At 41.5% G+C, this 19,087-nt stretch overlaps 1 protein-coding gene and 1 pseudogene across 9 annotated transcripts in view; one reads left to right on the top strand and one right to left on the bottom strand.

Moving 5' to 3' along the window:
* Nucleotides 1-19,087, bottom strand: part of NLRP14 (NLR family pyrin domain containing 14) — a 60,739-nt gene that overhangs the window by 32,303 nt on the left and 9,349 nt on the right. The window contains exons 1-5 of one of the 9 annotated variants that reach the window (XM_081540844.1): nucleotides 13,237-13,282; nucleotides 12,645-12,799; nucleotides 5,367-5,464; nucleotides 4,919-5,279; nucleotides 3,588-3,659 (exon numbers count right to left, since the gene is read on the bottom strand). In XM_081540844.1, coding sequence (XP_081396970.1) covers nucleotides 3,588-3,659; nucleotides 4,919-5,210 — 364 coding nt within the window. In that variant the 5' untranslated portion in view covers nucleotides 5,211-5,279; nucleotides 5,367-5,464; nucleotides 12,645-12,799; nucleotides 13,237-13,282. Of the gene's footprint in view, nucleotides 1-3,587; nucleotides 3,660-4,918; nucleotides 5,280-5,366; nucleotides 5,465-12,644; nucleotides 13,149-13,236; nucleotides 13,660-19,087 lie in introns of those variants that run through there. The other 8 variants (XM_081540838.1, XM_081540843.1, XM_081540837.1 and 5 more) reach the window with 8 other exon arrangements.
* Nucleotides 9,795-10,648, top strand: LOC145526090 (large ribosomal subunit protein eL6 pseudogene; annotated as a pseudogene).

A 19,087-nucleotide genomic window follows, 5' to 3' on the forward strand; every position in this document is an offset into this window, starting at 1 on the left:
TTCCAGAAGTATTTTTTCTTCTTTGTACTTCTATAGAGAAAAAAAAAAAAGGTATGTATGGAAAACAGAGCCATTCTCCAGATAAAAAGAGAACATAGGAAACAATTAACAATAACAGCCAGAGAGGATCTGAAGACAGATCTGAATCTATAGATCAAAGTAATCTGCTTTATACAGATAAAACATTAATGGGCATGAACAGTTGCAAACATGTTTCTCAAGGAGCAAGAGGGTTGAGCCCCACACTGAGCTTCTCAGCCCTGGGGTCCTGCCCTAGGAAGATGAGCCCATGGAACATTTGGCTTTGAAGACAGCAGGGCTTACTTTCAGGAGAGCCAGGAAGGCTGTGAGAAACACACAATCTGCTCTTAAAGGGCACACACAAAATCTCACCTGTTGAGACCCAGAGTAGAGGCAGTAATATGAAAGGAACTTGAGTAAGTAGTTGATCTTAGAGAGCTTCCCAGCGAGGCAGAAGGCACCTAGGACTTACCCTCACATCACTGACAGCAGCCACTTTTGGAGTTGATTCTACCAGGAAAACACGGGTGCTGGCAAGAGCCATTTTGGAATCCTTCCCCTAGTTCATTAGCACCAGGACCCAGCCATGTCCACCAGCTAGTCAGCACTAGTCCCTGGGGCCCTACCTACCAGCAGGGAGACACTAGCTCCAAGATATCTTAGGCTCCTCAGTCAGCTTCCCCGGAATCCAGCCCAACCACCAGTGGGCCAGCAACGGCCCTGGAATCTGGCCTCATCTACCAGCTATAGAACCCCCAGGCCACAGCCAAACCTGGATCCGCCAAGCAGTGGGTCAGCATTAGCCCTGGAACCCCCCAGAGCTCCACAGCTGGTCACCTCTGGATCTGGCTCCACCCAACAACAGACCAGCCAGTCCTGGCACTCCTGTACTCCCAAAGCCAGGCACTTGTGATCCGGCCCTACCCACCACCAGGTCATACCAGACTGTGCAACCAGTCACAACATACCCCAACCCCACCCAATGGCAGGTCAACATCAGCTCTGGCAAACCTGGGCCTAAAGCCGGCCACAACCCAGCCCCACTCACCAGAGGGACAGCACCAGGACAGGGACTCCCCAGGCATGCAGCCAGCTCCTCTGAGCTCCGTTCCACCAGCAGCCAGTAGCCTCTGCACTAGGCAGGGCCTAGCAACCAACTGGACCAGGGGCCAGCCATGCCTACCAGTGTGTCCACGGTATCCCGCCCTGCCACAACAGAAGGACCCATGGGGCCTGCACAGGGGCCACCCCCAGAGCATATGGCTCTACTGACCAGGGGGAAGTGTGCTGCTGGGCCTCGTAGGACAGACCTACCTAATACACAGAAACAGGCACAAACACAAGGAGGCTAGAGAATATGCTGCTAAACAACCAATGGATCACCAAAGAAATCAAAGAGGAAATAAAAAAATACCCAGAGATAAATGAAAATGAAACTACAATGATCCAAATCCTATGGGATACGGCAAAAGCAGTTCTAAGAGGGAAGTTGATAGCAACAAAATCTTACCTCAGGAAACAAGAAAAATCACAAATAAACAACCTAACCTTATACCTAAAACTAGAGAAAGAAGAACGAACAAACATAAAAATAGAAGAAGGAAATAAATCATAAAGATTAGAGCAGAAATAAATGAAACAGAGATAAAGAAAACTATAGCCAAGATCAACGAAACTAAAAGCTGGTTCTTTGAAAAGACATACAAAATTGATAAACATTTAGACAGACTTGCCAAGAAAAAAGGGAGTGGGCTCAAATCAATAAGATTAGAAATGAAAAAGAAGAAATTACAAGGGACAGCATAGAAATAGAAAGGGTAAAACGAGACTACCACAAGAAACTATGTACCAATAATATGGACAGCCTGGAAGAAATGGACAAATTCTTAGAAAGATACAATCTCCCAAGATTGAACCAGCAATAAATAAAAAATACAAACAGACCAATCACAAGTACTGAAATTGAAACTGTGGATCATAACAGAAGTCCAGGACCATGGCTTCACAGGTAAATTCTATCAAACATTTAGAGAACAGTTAACATCTACCCTTCTGAAACAATTCGAAAAAATTTCAGAGGAAGTAATACTTCCAAAACTCATTCTATGAGGCCACCATTACCTTGATACCAAAATCAGACAAAGATCCCACAGAAAATTACAGGCCAATATCACCATTGAACATAGACGTAAAAACCCTCAACAAAATACTAGCAATCCAAATTCAACAACACATTAAAAGGATCATACACCATGATCAAGTGGGATTTATCCCCAAGGAGAGTTCAGTATCTGCAAATCAATAAGTGTGAGACACTGCATTAACAAATACTAAAAATCACACAATCATTTAAAGAGATGCCAAAAAAGCTTCTGACAAAATTCATATCCATTTAGGATAAAAACTTTCCAGAAAATGAAGCTGACCATATCACCCAAGGCAACCCACAGGTTCAATGCAATCCCAATCTGAATACTAACAGGATTCCTTCCTCCATACATTCTCTCAGAACACAGTATACTTTTCATTCACAGCACATATTTCAAGGTGGAATTGCTTTAATTTTTTAAAGTGTATCATTCTTTTCTTTGTTCTACTAAGGCCTTCAGTACAAACATCTAACAAAGTTCAGATCCCACTAAATTATGCTTATTTCTCCCTCAGGGGAAGGTATGGTATTAGAAGTCAGATACTCCTTTGATGGTATAACATCTCAGACACTGCTGCAATTTTTAAAAATCAGGGTTACAAGGATAATCTACTTTCTTTGTAATACTTTATCTATCTTACAAATTCTACAAAGTAAATTTCTATGGAGGTAGAATCTTGGTTTCCTAAATTTACAGCTCGTTATACCACAAAAATAAACTTCCTTATATTGTATCAGAAATCACAGCCCAGGCAGTAACTTATCTTCAGAATCATTTAATACAATAGGAACTTTTTATTTATTAGTTCTTGGAACGAAGTAGGCTCTCAATTATTTCTTTAATGAAATAATGCAGCCCATTAAAAAGCAGCATAGCTGAGTTAAGAACAAAGGCTTCTCACATGGTCCCATTTTCTCTGTATTATACTTCAATTTATAGAAACTGGGATTCAGCTTATATAGAATTCAAAACAAAGCAGGGGGACTGGAAATGGTATTGAATTAGGACTAAGAAAACTTGGTCCTAGAAATTACATTTTATGTAGACTAGTTGGTCACCATCCTGGAACTCAATTACAGCATCATTTCGAACAGAAGAGATACAACAAGCCAAATTGTCCCTGCCAACTCTTATGAACTCTTCAGTCCATAAAACAAGATATCAAGATAGCTTTGTTCATCAGACTATCAATTGTGACAGGGTCATTTCTAAAGACTCTGAATTAACATGGTCCTGTGTCTAATTTTGTCCAGGGAGCTGGTTTTGTCGATTCTTTTTGAATGATAATCACTGAGCAGGTAGTATATTGTAAGAAATTAGCAAGAGTTGAACAAAAGTCCCCTGAGAGATAATCTTCCCCCATTATGCTTCAAAAGCTCAAACCTCCCAAATCTGACAAAAAGCCCATCTACTTACCCAGCACTGCTTCCTGATGACCCTGTACCTCTCTGGCCTTGGTGTCCTCTGGTCTCATGGTCTGGGCTGTCCCTGCAACGGGTTCCAAAAGGAACGTGGGATTTACCAAAAACAAGAATTTGCTGATGGCCACACAGGGGCCAGAATTTTCCTAAGTGGTCCAATTCTATGATCATCTGGATTTAAGAAACTAGCGCCAACAGAGCCCCAGACTCCACCAGCTTAGCTGACAGAAAAGTGATGTGATGTGAACACTGAAGCAGGACACTTCTTGCCATGCCTTCCACCCTGTAACTCTAAGGCAGGTGGTCTAGTCTAAGCCTAAGTTTCCTTGTCTGTACTGACCTCATAGGGATGTGGTAAGGCTCAAAAGAAATAATGGATATACATTTTGGAGCTGTAAAGCCTTAAATGTGAGTAAGGAATTTTAGATGTTTACAGTATTTCACACCTGGGAATGACAAAAAATAGTTTTTATGTCCCTTAATAATATAATTTTTTTGCCCATTCCTCATATTTCAGCAAAGATTTAAGGTCATATTTGAGAATTCTTGAAATTTGCTGCTGCTAAGTCGCTTCAGTCGTGTCCGACTCTGTGCGACCCCATAGACGGCAGCCCACCAGGCTCCGCCGTCCCTGGGATTCTCCAGGCAAGAATACTGCAGTGGGTTGCCATTTCCTTCTCCAGTGCATGAAAGGGAAAAGTGAAAGGGAAGTCGCTCAGTCATGTCCGACTCTTAGCGACCCCATGGACTGTAGCCTACCAGGCTCCTCCATCCATGGGATTTTCCAGGCAAGAGTACTGGAGTGGGGTGCCATTGCCTTCTCCGTCTTAAAATTTAGGCTAATTACTTTATTTGTAGTTTAGGCAAAGGAACACTAGATGGGGCAATCCTTTCTAATCACTCTATTCTTTAAATCATTCTAATTGGTACCAGATGGATGAATTACTGCCGATTAAGGAGCCATACTCTGGAGAAGGGCATGGCACCCCACTCCAGAATTCTTGCCTGGAGAACCCCATGCACAGAGGAGCCTGGCAGGCTACAGTCCATGGGGTTGCACAGAGTCGGACATGACTGAAGCGTGTTATTGCTATGTTAGCATAGCATAACCTAAGGAGCCATACTGAACAACAGTACTCAAAACTCTTCAGCCTTTTAGTGCTCCTCAAATGATCCAACAAACTCTCATTATATACCTGACCACCATGGAACCTGTGTACCAGAGAATGGTCTGGACTTCATTCCCAAGTCCCTTTCACAGAATCAATGGGCTCCAGGAAGCACCAACTTCTCCCCACCCCCAGGTATGTCTCCAACATCACTCACAGTTGATCTCTGCTTTCGCTCTCTCACACAGATCCTTCAGGTTCATCTTGCCAAAGATTCTGAGAGCCACCTCCCAGGCTTGCTCTCCTGGATAATACTTGTTCATCAAGTCAGCCAAATCCTTCCGCTTGGCCTTCTTCACTTCAGACCAGGGTATCCTGCAGGACCTGGGTTCCAGAGTCTCACTCTTTAGAAGCAACTTGAATCTAATTAATTCCTCTTTGTTTAGCTCCTCCAAATACAATAGCAGCCCAAAATCAGAAAAGAAGGAGGAAGACGACAAATGCGTCATCTTGTCTCTGGATTAATATTCAAGCTTCAGTGGGGAAAGATAATCCAAAGAACATGGGATAACCGGGACCTGTGGAAAAGTAAGATTAGAGAATGAAATACCTCTAAAAACACAGACTAATTTTACTGAAGCCCACTGTTCCGACTCAGTACTAACCTCCTGTCCACTGTAATATATTTTCTATCATAAAAGCATTTCTCTAATTATGCTTCTTCCACCTTCCCCAGAGTTGCTCCCAGCCCCATGCTTATGAGCTGTAAGAAATCAAGGAAGGTAATTCATCTCTCATTACTCTTCTGCAAAGTGAGGACATCAGAACCAATCTCAGAGGACTATGGTCTGGATTAAATGAGGTAGAGTTCATGTATCACCTGGCTCAGAACAGGCTCCTACTAAGTACTGGCAAATTTCTTCATGCACTCTCTCCCCTACCAACACCCAACATTCATCTCAAACTATAAAATGTTATTATTGTACCTTACCATTACTCTTAAAGCATGACATGCAGTTGGCATATGTCACCTTTTTCCTAGTCTGGTCATGTCAACTCTAGTAACAAATCCATACCAGTTCCTGATGAGCTGTGTTCCCTAGCTCACAAGCTCCTTTCACATCTATTCAATACCAAAATTATCACGGATGAGTTCAAAGGTAAAGCCCTTCCAAAAGAGCATTCTCGCCCATCCCTGACCTTGACTCTCATGACCTCACTCCACTCCAGCACTTCACTCCAATGTTCTCAGACTTTATCATCAACAACTACTCAAACTCTGTAGAATGTTTTAAACTCTTAAACTAATACTTTCTAGTTAACTGAACAGTTTCATCCCCTCACTCCCATGACAGTTCTTCAAATGCTATTAAATCTTAGTCTTTTGAACTCTGTGTTTTCCTTATTTATCAGCCATCTTAAGAGCCTTATTCAATTTCTTATTTAGCACAGGAACTCCAGTTAATCATTTAAATCTTATCTTCAAGTTCCCCATCACCTCTTCAGTGATTTGCCTAAAGAGACAGAGCTAGTAAATGATACACCTGGAGCTCACCCTAGATCTTTCTTCAAGCCATCCTCTCCTTTCCAGCCTTTCACATGCCACCTGCTACTCTTGCCAGTGGGATTGGAAAAGATGAATGGGGAAACAAAAAAATGTACAGAGGGAAATTTTACTTCTTAAACAGAAGGTGAATTATCTCAAAATTACAAAGTAAATTAGGACTTTCTCATATAGTAATTGGTGAGTTATCAGCTGTTTCAGGATTGTTTTTGTTTGCTTTAACGGCACTGTAGAAATACTCTACATTATAGATAGAATCCAACCAAAACAGGTTCTACAATAATTTTTTAAAAGAAGCAAAAAGGAGTCAATTTGAGGAAACTTCAAAGGAACACTAAAATTTTTCCAGAACAAAATATGGTAGGTGAGGGAAAATGTGATATAGAATACCACACCCTCAACTTCCTGCCCTGAAATGTACAGTTATCACTGCAAGGGGGCTTATCTGTTCCTTCTTTTCCTGTAACAAAAGATGTGAGTGCTAGCTCCTTTTCTATAGCTCATTCCTTCACCTGTGATCTGAATCTCATCAGTGTCAGGAATTAAGGGACTTGCTGCTGCTGCTAAGTCGCTTCAGTCATGTCCGACTCTGTGCAACCCCATAGACGGCAGTCCACCAGGCTCCGCCGTCCCTGGGATTCTCCAGGCAAGAATACTGCAGTGGGTTGCCATTTCCTTCTCCAGTGCATGAAAGGGAAAAGTGAAAGTGAAGTCGCTCAGTCGTGTCCGACTCTTAGCGACCCCATGGACTGCAGCCTACCAGGCTCCTCCATCCATGGGATTTTCCAGGCAAGAGTACTGGAGTGGGGTGCCATTGCCTTCTCCGATTAAGGGACTTAGTCCATCAAAAATCTCTCTTCCCTTCTCAAGCCTCAACTTCTCCCTGTCCTCTACGTCCTTCTCACCAGCATTTAAACAAGCCCAAGTCCACCTTAGTCTTTTACAAATATTTCCTTTACTACACATCTCCTTCATCTTCAAATATCCTCAGTCTTCTATACTTTACCTATTATACCTCCTCAGTCCCTTGCAATCTAACTTTTGCTACCCTAGTTTCACTGGGAAAACTCATACCAGTGATCACTGTTGTAAAACCCAATAGGTAGGCATTTGGGGGATTCAATTTTTATATTTTTAAGTAGGAAAAATAACAGTACCTACCTTTGCAAGGATTAGAAGATAATGCATGCCCCTAATTTATAGAGTCCCATATATATAATATTATAATTTTAACAATGTCTTAATTCTTGATGTTCTTTCTCTTTGGCTCTTATAATACCTCACACTTCCTTCATCTTCCTCCTGTCTTTCTAGGTGTTCCTTTGAGCCAAGATTTGTAACTTCTGAATCCCTTGGGTTTCTACAAAATGATATATACAACTCTGATAGAGTACAATATGCCTTGGCCTCCTTTTCAAAGATTTTATGTTGTTCTTTAAGGACTTTTTTTTTTCTGTTTTGTTTTGTGATCTTCTTTTGCTTATATTTTTGGGAAGAGGAACGCAGATGTTATCTGGTGTGACTCCTTTTCTGGGAAGGCATTCATCAATTCCAAAATGTTCTGAGCTAAAATGGGAACCCACGGCCTAAGAGGATCTATTTCAATTTGCAAATTTATTGATGGAAATTTTTACCACCTATGATAATTAAAGAATATTTGCTCAAAATAAGTTATTCTCTCAGCATGTATTAATAATTATCATATTTCTTGAGGATCTACTGAGGTAGTTTCTTGATGAAAATGTTCTCTAGTCACCAAAGCTTGGTTTTATCTACATTTTACAGATACATGGAGTCAGAACTTAATAAGTTTGCCCAGGTTACAGAGTTGACAAGGAACTTGTCAGGCTACAAAGCTCATTTTATTTCTACTATGAACCACTTGCCTTTTAATTTTACTTTATTTTTCAGGCACTGGGAATTCTGATTTAATGAAATCTGTGTGACTATGCTCTGATACCTGACTTTTGCTCAACACTGGGCTAGGGAAAAGGGAAGACCTCTAAACATATAATGGCAAAACATAAAGAAAGGAGGGATTCTTTTCCAAAGAGGGTAGAGATGACAAGGTCTTGGAAAAGTTGCATTCTATTTAAGAAACAGGATATTCATACGCTTTTCATGTGTTTCTGCCTGACTTCCGTTATAGGGCCACTGGAATCTCCTATAACAGTTTCTCAACCTCACCACCATTAACATCTTTTGCCAGATGATTCTTTATTTGGGGGACACTGTAAGTGCACTGTATGATGTTCAGTGGCCTTCCTGGACTCTGCCCACCACATGTCATTAGAACCTTAATCTCCCACAGCTGTGACAATATGTCTTTGGACAGTGCCAGATGTCCCCAGGGGAGCATATTGCCCCAGTTGAAACCAATTTCAAAGCCTTAACCTCTACTGCTGCATATACAACTCATCAGCCCTTCTCCGTGTCATTACTATAACAAATAAAAAAAAACAGAGTAGACAGCTCAGGAAAACGGAGCATATAAGACAAGAAATATAACTGTGATGGGAAACATTCAGTGAAGATTATTAGGACAACTTGTAAATCATTCTGACAAAAATTAATATCCTCACATAATAAATCTCAGATACATAAATCAGTACATTGTTAACACTTCAAAGCAGACTAGGATAAAGCAGAGCATATTCATTACACCTTAGGAGAGCAGGAACTTACCAGCTTGGGCAAATTAAGGGAAATGATCAACAATCAGGATAACTATCAGGAGATACATTGTTAAATATGTTGAAAATAAAACTTCTTGTCCGTAGGAATTCAAATACAAAAAGTAAACTGAAAACAGCTAATGTTTATAGGAAATTTGACAAATAAAAGGCTGAAGTTTAAATTAGTAAAACCACTCTAGAACTGTTGGCATTAACTACTAATCAGGGCTCCTTGGAGAAACTGCTGATTCTAGAGCTGGGGCTGGGAGTATACAAGCTGAGTCTAGAGCTTCTTGTTATGCCAGAAAGTAAGGAAAGGAAAAGGATTAGGTACATCAGAAATACACAAGAACCAACCCAAAAGAGCTGCCAGTGGCAAAAGTAAATAACATTGTATTGGATTATAACCTAAAGGATAAAACAAATGTCTATAAATCCAAACTGATAGATAAATGACTGAAAAAAATAAATTAATGGAGGTGGGGTGGGGAGAGACAAATCTTACAGAAGAATTCCAAATATTTTTGTAGCGGTTTCCTCCTCCAGGAGGTAGATCTTACCCCCAGCCCACTATCACCTAGGAGTGTGACTCATGAAGAAACCTGACAAACACTGGTGATTAAGGTTAATATCATCAACCATAAGTCATCACTGACAGTATGTACCACTGATGTAATTGATGAGAAAGGCTTATAACCACTGTGATATTCTTCTCCTAAATCCGTAATCCCAGTCTAACCATGGGAAAATATTAGAAAAACCTAAATGAAATGCTATAAAATACCTGGCCAGTACTTCTCAAAACTATCGAGATCAAAAATAAGGAAAGACTGAGCTCTTTCCTATCTTGCAAGATGGTAGGTGAAAAGGCTGAGAAGCCAGATACTAAGGGTAAAAAACCTAAAGCCAAGAAGGCTGATCCTGGTGAGGAAATTAAAAACGTGAAGAAGGTTAAGAAGGGGAAACCCCACTGCAGCTGAAACCCTGTCCAAATCAGAGGAATTAGTAGATATTCCCAATCGGCTATGTGTTACAGAAAGGCCTTGTACAAGAGGAAGTACTCCGTGGCTAAATCCAAGGTTGAAAAGAAAAAGAAGATGCAGGTTCTTGCTACTGTCACAAAACCAGTTGGTGGTGACAAGAATGGTGGTACCTGAGTGGTCAAACTGCGCAAAATGCTTAGGTATTATCGTACTGAAGATGTGCCTAGAAAGCTGCTGAGTCACAGCAGAAAACCCTTCAGTAAGCCTGTGAGAAAGCAGGGAGCTAGCATCACTCCAGGGGCCATACAGATCATCCTCACGGGCGCCACAGAGGCAAGAGGGTCATTTTCCTGAAGCAAGCCGAGCAGTAGCTTGACACTTGTGACTGGGTCTCTGTCCCTCAGTCAAGTTCCTCTGCAGAGAACACACCAGAAATTTGTCATCACCACCTCCTCTAAAATCGGTATCAGTGGAGTGAAAAATCCCAGAACATCTCACTGATGCTTATTTCAAGAAGAAGCTGTGTAAGCCTAGGCAACAGGAAGGTGAGATCTCTGACCCACAGAGAGAGAAATAAAAGACTACAGAGCAGCACAGGGCTGATCAGAAAGGCAGTGGACTCACAAATTCCGCAAAGAGTCAAAGCTGTTCCTCAGCTCCAGGGCCACCCCCACTCTGTGTTTGCTCTCACAAATGGAATTTATCCTCACCAAGTAGTGTTCTGAACTTCTTACAAATAACCTAATTAAGTAATTTGTACATCCCCCCTCCCCCCCAAAAAAAATTAAAAACAAAAAACAAGCAAAGACTGAGAAACTGTTACAGACCAGAGAAGACTAAGGAGATAAGATGCCTAAAGGCAATATGGTGTCTTGGAAAGGATTGAAGAGCAGAAAGAGTACCAGGAAAAATAGAGTGAAATCTGAACTAAATGTGAATTAATAGTTTTAGTTCATATCTTTGCTGTTACAAATATACTACAGTAATACAAGATGTTAAAAATACGGGAAATTGGGTGATGGGTGCACGAGAACTCTTTCCGTAAATCTAAAACTATTCTAAAACAAAATGGTTATTTTTAGTTGGAGTTTTGCATACCCTATGGCTTAGCGATTACAGTCCTCATAATATACCTAACAGAAATGTGTGTGTGCAAGTATATGCCAAGAGACATACAAAAATAGCCATATCAGCAGTTTGCCAATTCTTAAGCACTGTAAAAGATCCAGAGTAAACCTATAAGTAGAACCAATAAATAAACTGCAATAAATTCATACAACAAAATCCTAGACAGCAATGAAAACATATGACCTGTAGCTACATGCCATTAGGATGAATCACACAAACATAACCCATGAAAGAAGTCAAACCCCCAAACATTATATACCATATAATTCAATATATAAAAAATATCAAAACTAAGAAAGTAAAAAAAAAACTGGTATACTGTTTACGGATACATGTGTAAGTGTTAAAGTCATATTTTAAAAATGGGCTAGTGGTAAGGAAGTAGCTACCGTAAAAATGGTTTATTGTTACCTCTGCAGGGAGAGAGGAATTTGTAATCAGGAAAGAACCCCTGGGCTCTTGGGCACTCTATAGTAATGGTAATAAGTTAATATAGTGTAGTATAGTAATAGTAATGTTCTATTCCTTGATCTGGTGATGTCTTACATTGGTAATCATTCAGTTATCACTCACTAAATGCATCTTTATGTTGAATACTGTCTTCTATATGAGTTATAGTCTCCTCTAAAATAATGATTTTAGTTCATATGACCAGAAAGAAATAAGACAAATATATTAGAAAACCACTGAAATAAAATTATTGCAAATAACCGCTTCAGACAGAGGGGAAAATGGATAACAAATATTTCAGAAAATGTTCAAACTTAAGCAGATACCAAACTAATACAAACCAGGTGATACCATTCCATACTTATTAAAATGGCAAAAATAAACTTTAAAAACACCACCACATGACAATGAGAATGGGATGGAATATTGTTAGTGTAAATGTTATTTGCTACATTCTTGGAAAGCTGCATGTTTAACAACTATACAGAACTTCAAAAACATGCATTACTTTTCAATCAGTAACCTCTCTCTAGGAAATTAATGAGAAGAATTACAAATACAGAAAAGAAAGTTTTGGGCATAACAGAATAATTTTCTGTACATAACATAAATAATTGTTAACTAAAATTTAAAGATGATTAACGAAATGAATGCATAAAAATATGAAACACTTTTTCAGCTATTAAAATGATCTCTTCATACAGCAATATGCAACACGTGCATGGTTAAAAGCAAATGGAGGGAGTATAAAGATTACAACCAAAGAACTGACACCCCGGCATTAAAAAGAAAAAAAAAAAAACTGACCAAGTACACCAAAGTATCAACCACGGTTGTGTTTTGGGCTTAGGACAATTTGTGACAACTTTCTTTAATCAGATTACATTACTTAAACAAATGAAAAAAATTAAAAGGTGAGAGAGGCAATATCAATTTGTCAAATGTTAAAAAGACAAAGAAATGAATACCTGTACTTGTATTTGGCGAGTGGGAGTTCAAGGGAAACCTCTGTGAAGAGAGCAATTTTAGGTCTCTGCTGGGGGAGAAGGGGTGCGAGTGATAAAGTCTCAATACTATGGGGGTGGAGGGTGACTGATGCAGTGAGCAAATACACGCTATTCTTTTTAGAACTTTGCTACTTACGGGAGGAAAAAGAGAACTTTAGCGAGGAGCCCAGCGACTGCAGAGCGGCAAGTTTTGTCTTCAGTGCGGCGAGAACGGGGCGGAGGCTGCACGGGGTGGAAGAATAAAGGCGGAGCACAGGTGGAGGGAAGAGTCTGGGATTGAAGGATAAACAGCTGCTGGGGCAGAAAGGCGAGAGGAGTGCCTGAATCTATTAGGATTCACGAAAGAGGGGAAAATCATACCACCTGACTTCAGGAGCGTTAAGAAGCGGTCGTTGCAACTCGAGTTAAAGGCCACACTAGGTCTTCGACCAAACTGGACTCCGTACCCACGTGCGCACCTCGTCCCAGGCTCCCCGCCTTCCCAAGAGTGGCGGACTGGAACCTGGGAAGTGGCCTCTCCCGCCCGGTCGTCTCCCGCGCCCTCCAGCCGGCTGCGTTCTCCAGCCTGGGGGTCCTAGCAGCTCCCTTCCTGGGCCTCGGGCTGGGGTCGGCCTGCCCTTCCTTGTCTTCCACACAGAATGCCGGTTCCGGCAAGACTCTCACGGGATGTAACTTTGTGTTTTAGAGCGGGCAAAACACACGCAGAGAAGAGGAGGATTATTCTATACCTTGCATCACACGGTGGACATTGGTGGCGAAGATTCAATTCCAGGGCTGAAAACCGCGAACCAAAGAAAGGAAAAAGAGAAGGGGTACCCTCTAATACGAAAGGGAAACTCATTCTTAGATCTTTACACTAAAACTCCCTCCGGAGCTGCCAGTGCTGCAAAAGCGCGCGGAGGGCAGCGTAGACCGCCCGGGGCAGTTGGACCCTCAAGGCTGGGCCCGGAGAGTCTTCCCGTTAGTTCCCTGGTCAAGGGGCTGCTCTCACCCTCCCGCTCCCCGCCTGAGTTTCCAAACAGCTTTACCACTCGCTGATGCATTGGAGAAGGAAATGGCAACCCACTCCAGTATTCTTGCCTGGAGAATCCCAGGGACGGCGGAGCCTGGTGGGCTGCCGTCTATGGGGTCGCACAGAGTCGGACACGACTGAAGCGACTTAGCAGCAGCTGCTGCTAGGAAAAGATACATTGTTCATTATAGGATCCTCTGTGTGCAGCACATCTTGGAGCACGCAGCCTCCTTTCTTTCCAGATAATCAATAACGCGGGGAAGAGAGTCTGGGAGTTGGGCCCTAGTTCGTCTGACCTTTCCTAGACTGGCGGATTCCTAATAAACCACGTCCCTTTATTCATCCATCCAATAATTCCTGTAATTTCTGAGCATGTTTCCTGCCTGACAGTTTTCTTGGTCTTCTCTTGAAGGGAATAAAATATCCAAATTTTGCTCCCATCCCCCTGACTCCCACCCCTCCCATGGAGCTTACAGTCTATTGAAGAAGTAGAGATATATCAGAACTGTAGTATATCATATGTAATCTTTGCTAAGGAGAAAAACAGTGGGGTAAGGGACCTAGTGCTGGTAGGTGGGGGATAGCGAGGGTCCTATTTCTCTTAGGGTGGAAAGGGAAGACACTTTGCTAAGGTAACATTTGCAGAAAGGGCATGGGCCATGCAGATAAGTTATCCCGGTGATGGAGCAGCCAGGGAGCCCCTCCAGCAAGAGCCTGACTGCTAGATATGAGGAACATTCGAGTTAAATAAAACATCACGGTCACCATGACTCTGTGTTGATATATAGATAGTGCAATTTCATCCAAATCCCACATGACTAGAACTGCTCTTGTATGAATATGGCCTTGGTCCTTCAAAGTTGATTTCCACCCTAATAAATCTAGCAGCTTCAGGAATTAGAATCGTCTAATTCTTGGATGGGAGACCTTAGATCAAAAAGGGCAAACGTGTGTCCCTTTAGTATGGCTTTCTTTTTCTCAGGATTAACCATTTTAAAGACATTTTCTGGTTGACACAGCAGCAAGATTTGGGAGGTTCTAGAATTGTCCATAACCTCATTTAAGGTAGTATTTCTCCAGCTAGAATCTTATGGAGAGCTTTAAACCTTATTGGCAAAGTAGGAGCCAGCATTCATTGTCATTAAGTAAATATACACTCTAGGCAACTGATACTGAGAGTTCAGGCATGCTGGTTAGCAAGATGGATCCAACAACCTCAGTCACTCAGAAATCAGAGTCCTAGATTGTAAAGATTCATATAAAAACTAATTCAAAGGATAACCAATAGTGTGAGGGTGAGAGAAAACAAAGTACACTCTGTTGGCTTGACTCCAGCTTACCATATTTATTGGCTATATAACAGCTATCCAAGTAATGTGCTAAATATTATATTCACAAGTCCATACATCTTAAGAGAAGCTATGTATGTTAGAGGTTTTGGTTCTGAAACCATTTCTAACATGCACATAAAATCATGAAATAGAACATTTGTTTCATGAAAAATTTAAAAAGGAAACTGTTAAAGAAACAAAGTTTTACAAACTGAGGGTCCCAGAACTGTACATTAGTAAAAATGAATTAGACCTCTGCATTTTTATTTAATTTACATATATCTGGCCGTATTTGATTTTACATAAATGCACAAGCTTTATGTCTGGCTCTAGGTGAGTGATCACACCATCGTAATTATCTGGGTTGTGAAGAACTTTTTGGTATAGTTCTTCTGTGTATTCTTGCCACCTCTTCTTAATATCTTCTGCTTCTGTTAGGTCCATACCGTTTCTGTCCTTTATTGTGCCGATCTTGGCATGAAATGTTCCCTTGGTATCTCTAATTTTCTTGAAGAGATTTCTAGTCTTTCCCATTCTATTGTTTTTCTCTATTTCTTTTCATTGATCACTGAGGAAGGCTTTCTTATTTCTCCTTGCTATTTTTTGGAACTCTGCATTCAAATGGGAATATCTTTCCTTTTCTCCTTTGCCTTTCACTTCTCTTCTTTTCTCAGCTATTTGTAAGGCCTCCTCAGACAAACATTTTGCCTTTTTGCGTTTCTTTTTCTTGGGCACGGTTTTGATCACAGCCTCCTGTACAATGTTACGAACCTCCATCCGTAGTTCTTCAGGCACTCTATCAGATCTAATCCCTTGAATCTATTTGTCACTTCCACTGTATAATCGTAAGGGATTTGATTTAGGTCATATTTGAATCTGGTGGCTCAGAGGTTAAAGCGTCTGCCTCCAGTGTGGGAGACCCGGGTTCGATCCCTGGGTTGGGAAGATCCCCTGGAGAAGGAAATGGCAACCCACTCCAGTATTCTTGCCTGGAGAATCCCATGGATGGAGGAGCTTGGTAGGCTACAGTCCATGGGGTCGCAAAGAGTCGGACATGACTGAGCGACTTCACTTTTCATACCTGAATGGTCTAATGGTTTTCCCTACTTTCTTCAATTTAAGTCTGAATTTGGCAATAAGGAGTTTATGATCTAGGCCACAGTCAGCTCCCAGTTTTGTTTTTGCTGACTGTATAGAGCTTCTCCATCTTTGGCTGCTTTTGGTATTGACCATCTGGTGATGTCCATGTGTAGAGTCTCCTCTTGTGTTGTTGGAAGAGAGTATTTGCTATGACCAGTGCATTCTCTTGGCAGAACTCTATTAGCCTTTGCCCTCCTTCATTCTGTACTCCAAGGCCAAATTTGCCTGTTATTCCAGGTATTTCTTGACTTCCTACTTTTCCATTCCAGTCCCCTATAATGAAAAGGACATCTTTTTTGGGTGTTAGTTCTAGAAGGTCTTGTAGGTCTTCATAGAACTGTTCAACTTCAGCTTCTAAAGCGTTACTGGTCAGGGCATAGACTTGGATTACTGTGATATTGAATGGTTTGCCTTGGAAATGAACAGAGATCATTCTGTCGTTTTGAGATTGCATCCAAGGACTGCATTTCAGGCTCTTTTTTTGACTATGGTGGCTACTCCATTCCTTCTAAGGGATTCTTGCCCACAGTAATTTGGAAAACTCAGCAGTGGCCACAAGACTGGAAAAGGTCAGTTTTCATTCCAATCCCAAAGAAAGGCAATGCCAAAGAATGCTCAAACCAAAGAGTGCACAATTGCACTCATCTCACACACTAACAAAGTAATGCTCAAAATTCTCTAAGCCAGGCTTCAACAGTATGTGAACTGTGAACTTCCAGATGTTCAAGCTGGTTTTAGAAAAGGCAGAGGAACCAGAGATCAAATTGCCAATATCCACTGGATCATTGAAAAAGCAAGAGAGTTCCAGAAAAACATCTACTTCTGCTTTATTGAATATGCCAAAGCCTTTGACAGTGTGGATCACAACAAACTGTGGAAATTTGTCAAGAGATGGGAATACCACACCACCTGACCAGCCTCTTGAGAAATCTGTATGAAAGTCAAGTAGCAAGAGTTCAAACTGGACATGGAACAACAGACTGATTCCAGATCAGGGAAGGAGTACATCAAGGCTGTATATTGTCATCCTGCTTATTTAACTTATATGCAGAGTACATCATGAGACATGCTGGCCTGGATGAGGCACAAGCTGGAATCAAGATTGCCGGGAGAAATATCAATAACCTCAGATATGCAGATGACACCACCCTTATGGCAGAAAGTGAAGAACTAAAGAGCCTCTTGATGAAAGTGAAAGAGGAGAGTGAAAAATCTGGCTTAAAACTCAACATTAAAACTCAACATTCAATAAAAACTAAGATCATGGCATCTACTCCATCACTTCATGGCAAATAGATGGGGAAACAATGGAAACAGCGAGAGACTTTATTTTCTTGGGCTCCAAAATCACTGCAGATGGTGACTGCAGCCATGAAATTAAAAGACACTTGCTCCTTGGAAGAAAAGCTATGACCAACGTAGAAAGCATATTAAAAAGCAGAGACATTACTTTGCCAACAAAGGTCTGTCTAGTCAAGACTATGGTTTTTCCAGTAGTCATGTATGGATGTGAGAGTTGGACTGTAACAAAAGCTGAGCACCACAGAATTGATGCTTTTGAACTGTGCTGTTGGAGAAGACTCTTTTATTTAAAAATTAACTTATTTATATTAATTGGAGGCTAATTACTTCACATTATTGTAGTGGCTTTTGTCATACATTGACACGAATCAGCCATGGGTGTACATGTGTTCCCCCATCCTGAATCCCCCTCCCAACTCCCTCCCTATCCCATCCCTCAGGGTCATCCCAGTACACTGGCCCTGAGCTCCCTGACTCATGCATCGATTGTGGACTGGCAATCTATTTCACATATGGTAATATACATGTTTCAATGCTGTTCTCTCAAATCATCCCACCCTTGCCTTCTTCCACAGAATCCAACAGTCTGTTCTTTATATTTGTGTCTCTTTTGCTGTCTTGCATATAGGGTCATTGTTACCATCTTTCTAAATTCCATATATATGCATTAATATACTGTATTGGTGTTTTTTCTTTCTGACTTACTTCACTCTGTATAATAGGCTCCAGTTTCATCCACCTCATTAGAACTGATTCAAATGCATTATTTTTAATATCTGATTAATATTCCATTGTGTATATCTTCCACAACATTCTTATGCATTTGTCTGCCGATCGACATGTAGGTTGGTTCCATGTCCTAGCTATTGTAAACAGTGCTACGATGAATACTGGAGTACACGTGTCTCTTTCAATTCTGGTTTGCTCGGTGTGTATGCCCAGTGGTGGGATTGCTGGGTCCTACGGCAGTTCTATTTCCAGTTTTTTAAGGAATCTCCACACTGTTGGAGAAGACTCTTGAGAGTCCCTTGGATGCAAGTAAATCAAACCAGTCAATCCTAAAGGAAATCAGTCCTGAATATTCATTGGAAGGACTGAAGCTGAAAGTGAAATTCCAATACTTTGGCCGCCTGATGCAAAAAACTGACTTACTGGAAAAGACCTTGATGCTAAGAAAGATTGAAGGCAGGAGGGGAAAGGGACAACAGGGGATGAGATGGTTGGATGGCATCACTGACTCCATGGACATGAGTTTGAGCAGGTTCCAGGAGTTGGTGATGGACAGGGAAGCCTGGCGTGCTGCAGTTCATTGGGTCGCAAAGAATCGGACACGACTGAGCGACTAAAATGACTGAATCCAGGTGACAGAACACCATGCTACCAGAGAAGCCTAAGATTTAGCAGAAAGAGAAGAGGGAGAAAAGCCCAACCCGACCAACGAGTTAGCCAGGAGAGAAGTGGGTCCCGGCAACCATAAACCGAAAAATGAAAAGCCCTCTTCGCGGCTCTGTGACTTAAATTAGGGGAGGATGCTACAGCCAGAGCTAGTGGGGTGCCCATTTTGCTGAATGCTCAGACAGCAGGCGCTACCACCCCTCGCCCCCAGGGAGACTGTTTCCCAGAATCCCCAGCCCTGCCCCCTTCCCAGGTTCCCTAAAAACATCTAGAATTGTCCATTAACGTTAGTAATATCTTAGATGGCTGAAGCCCATCCTCGGTTCAAAGTGCGTTCAGTAGTGTACGGTCCTCCCGCCCTAGAACACTGGTGGTTTAAGACCAGGCAGCCCCACCCCC

Source organism: Giraffa tippelskirchi, chromosome 11 (genome assembly GCF_054371585.1).
Source record: "Giraffa tippelskirchi isolate mGirTip1 chromosome 11, T2T-mGirTip1v1.2.pri, whole genome shotgun sequence".
NCBI classification, from domain to species: domain Eukaryota; kingdom Metazoa; phylum Chordata; class Mammalia; order Artiodactyla; family Giraffidae; genus Giraffa; species Giraffa tippelskirchi.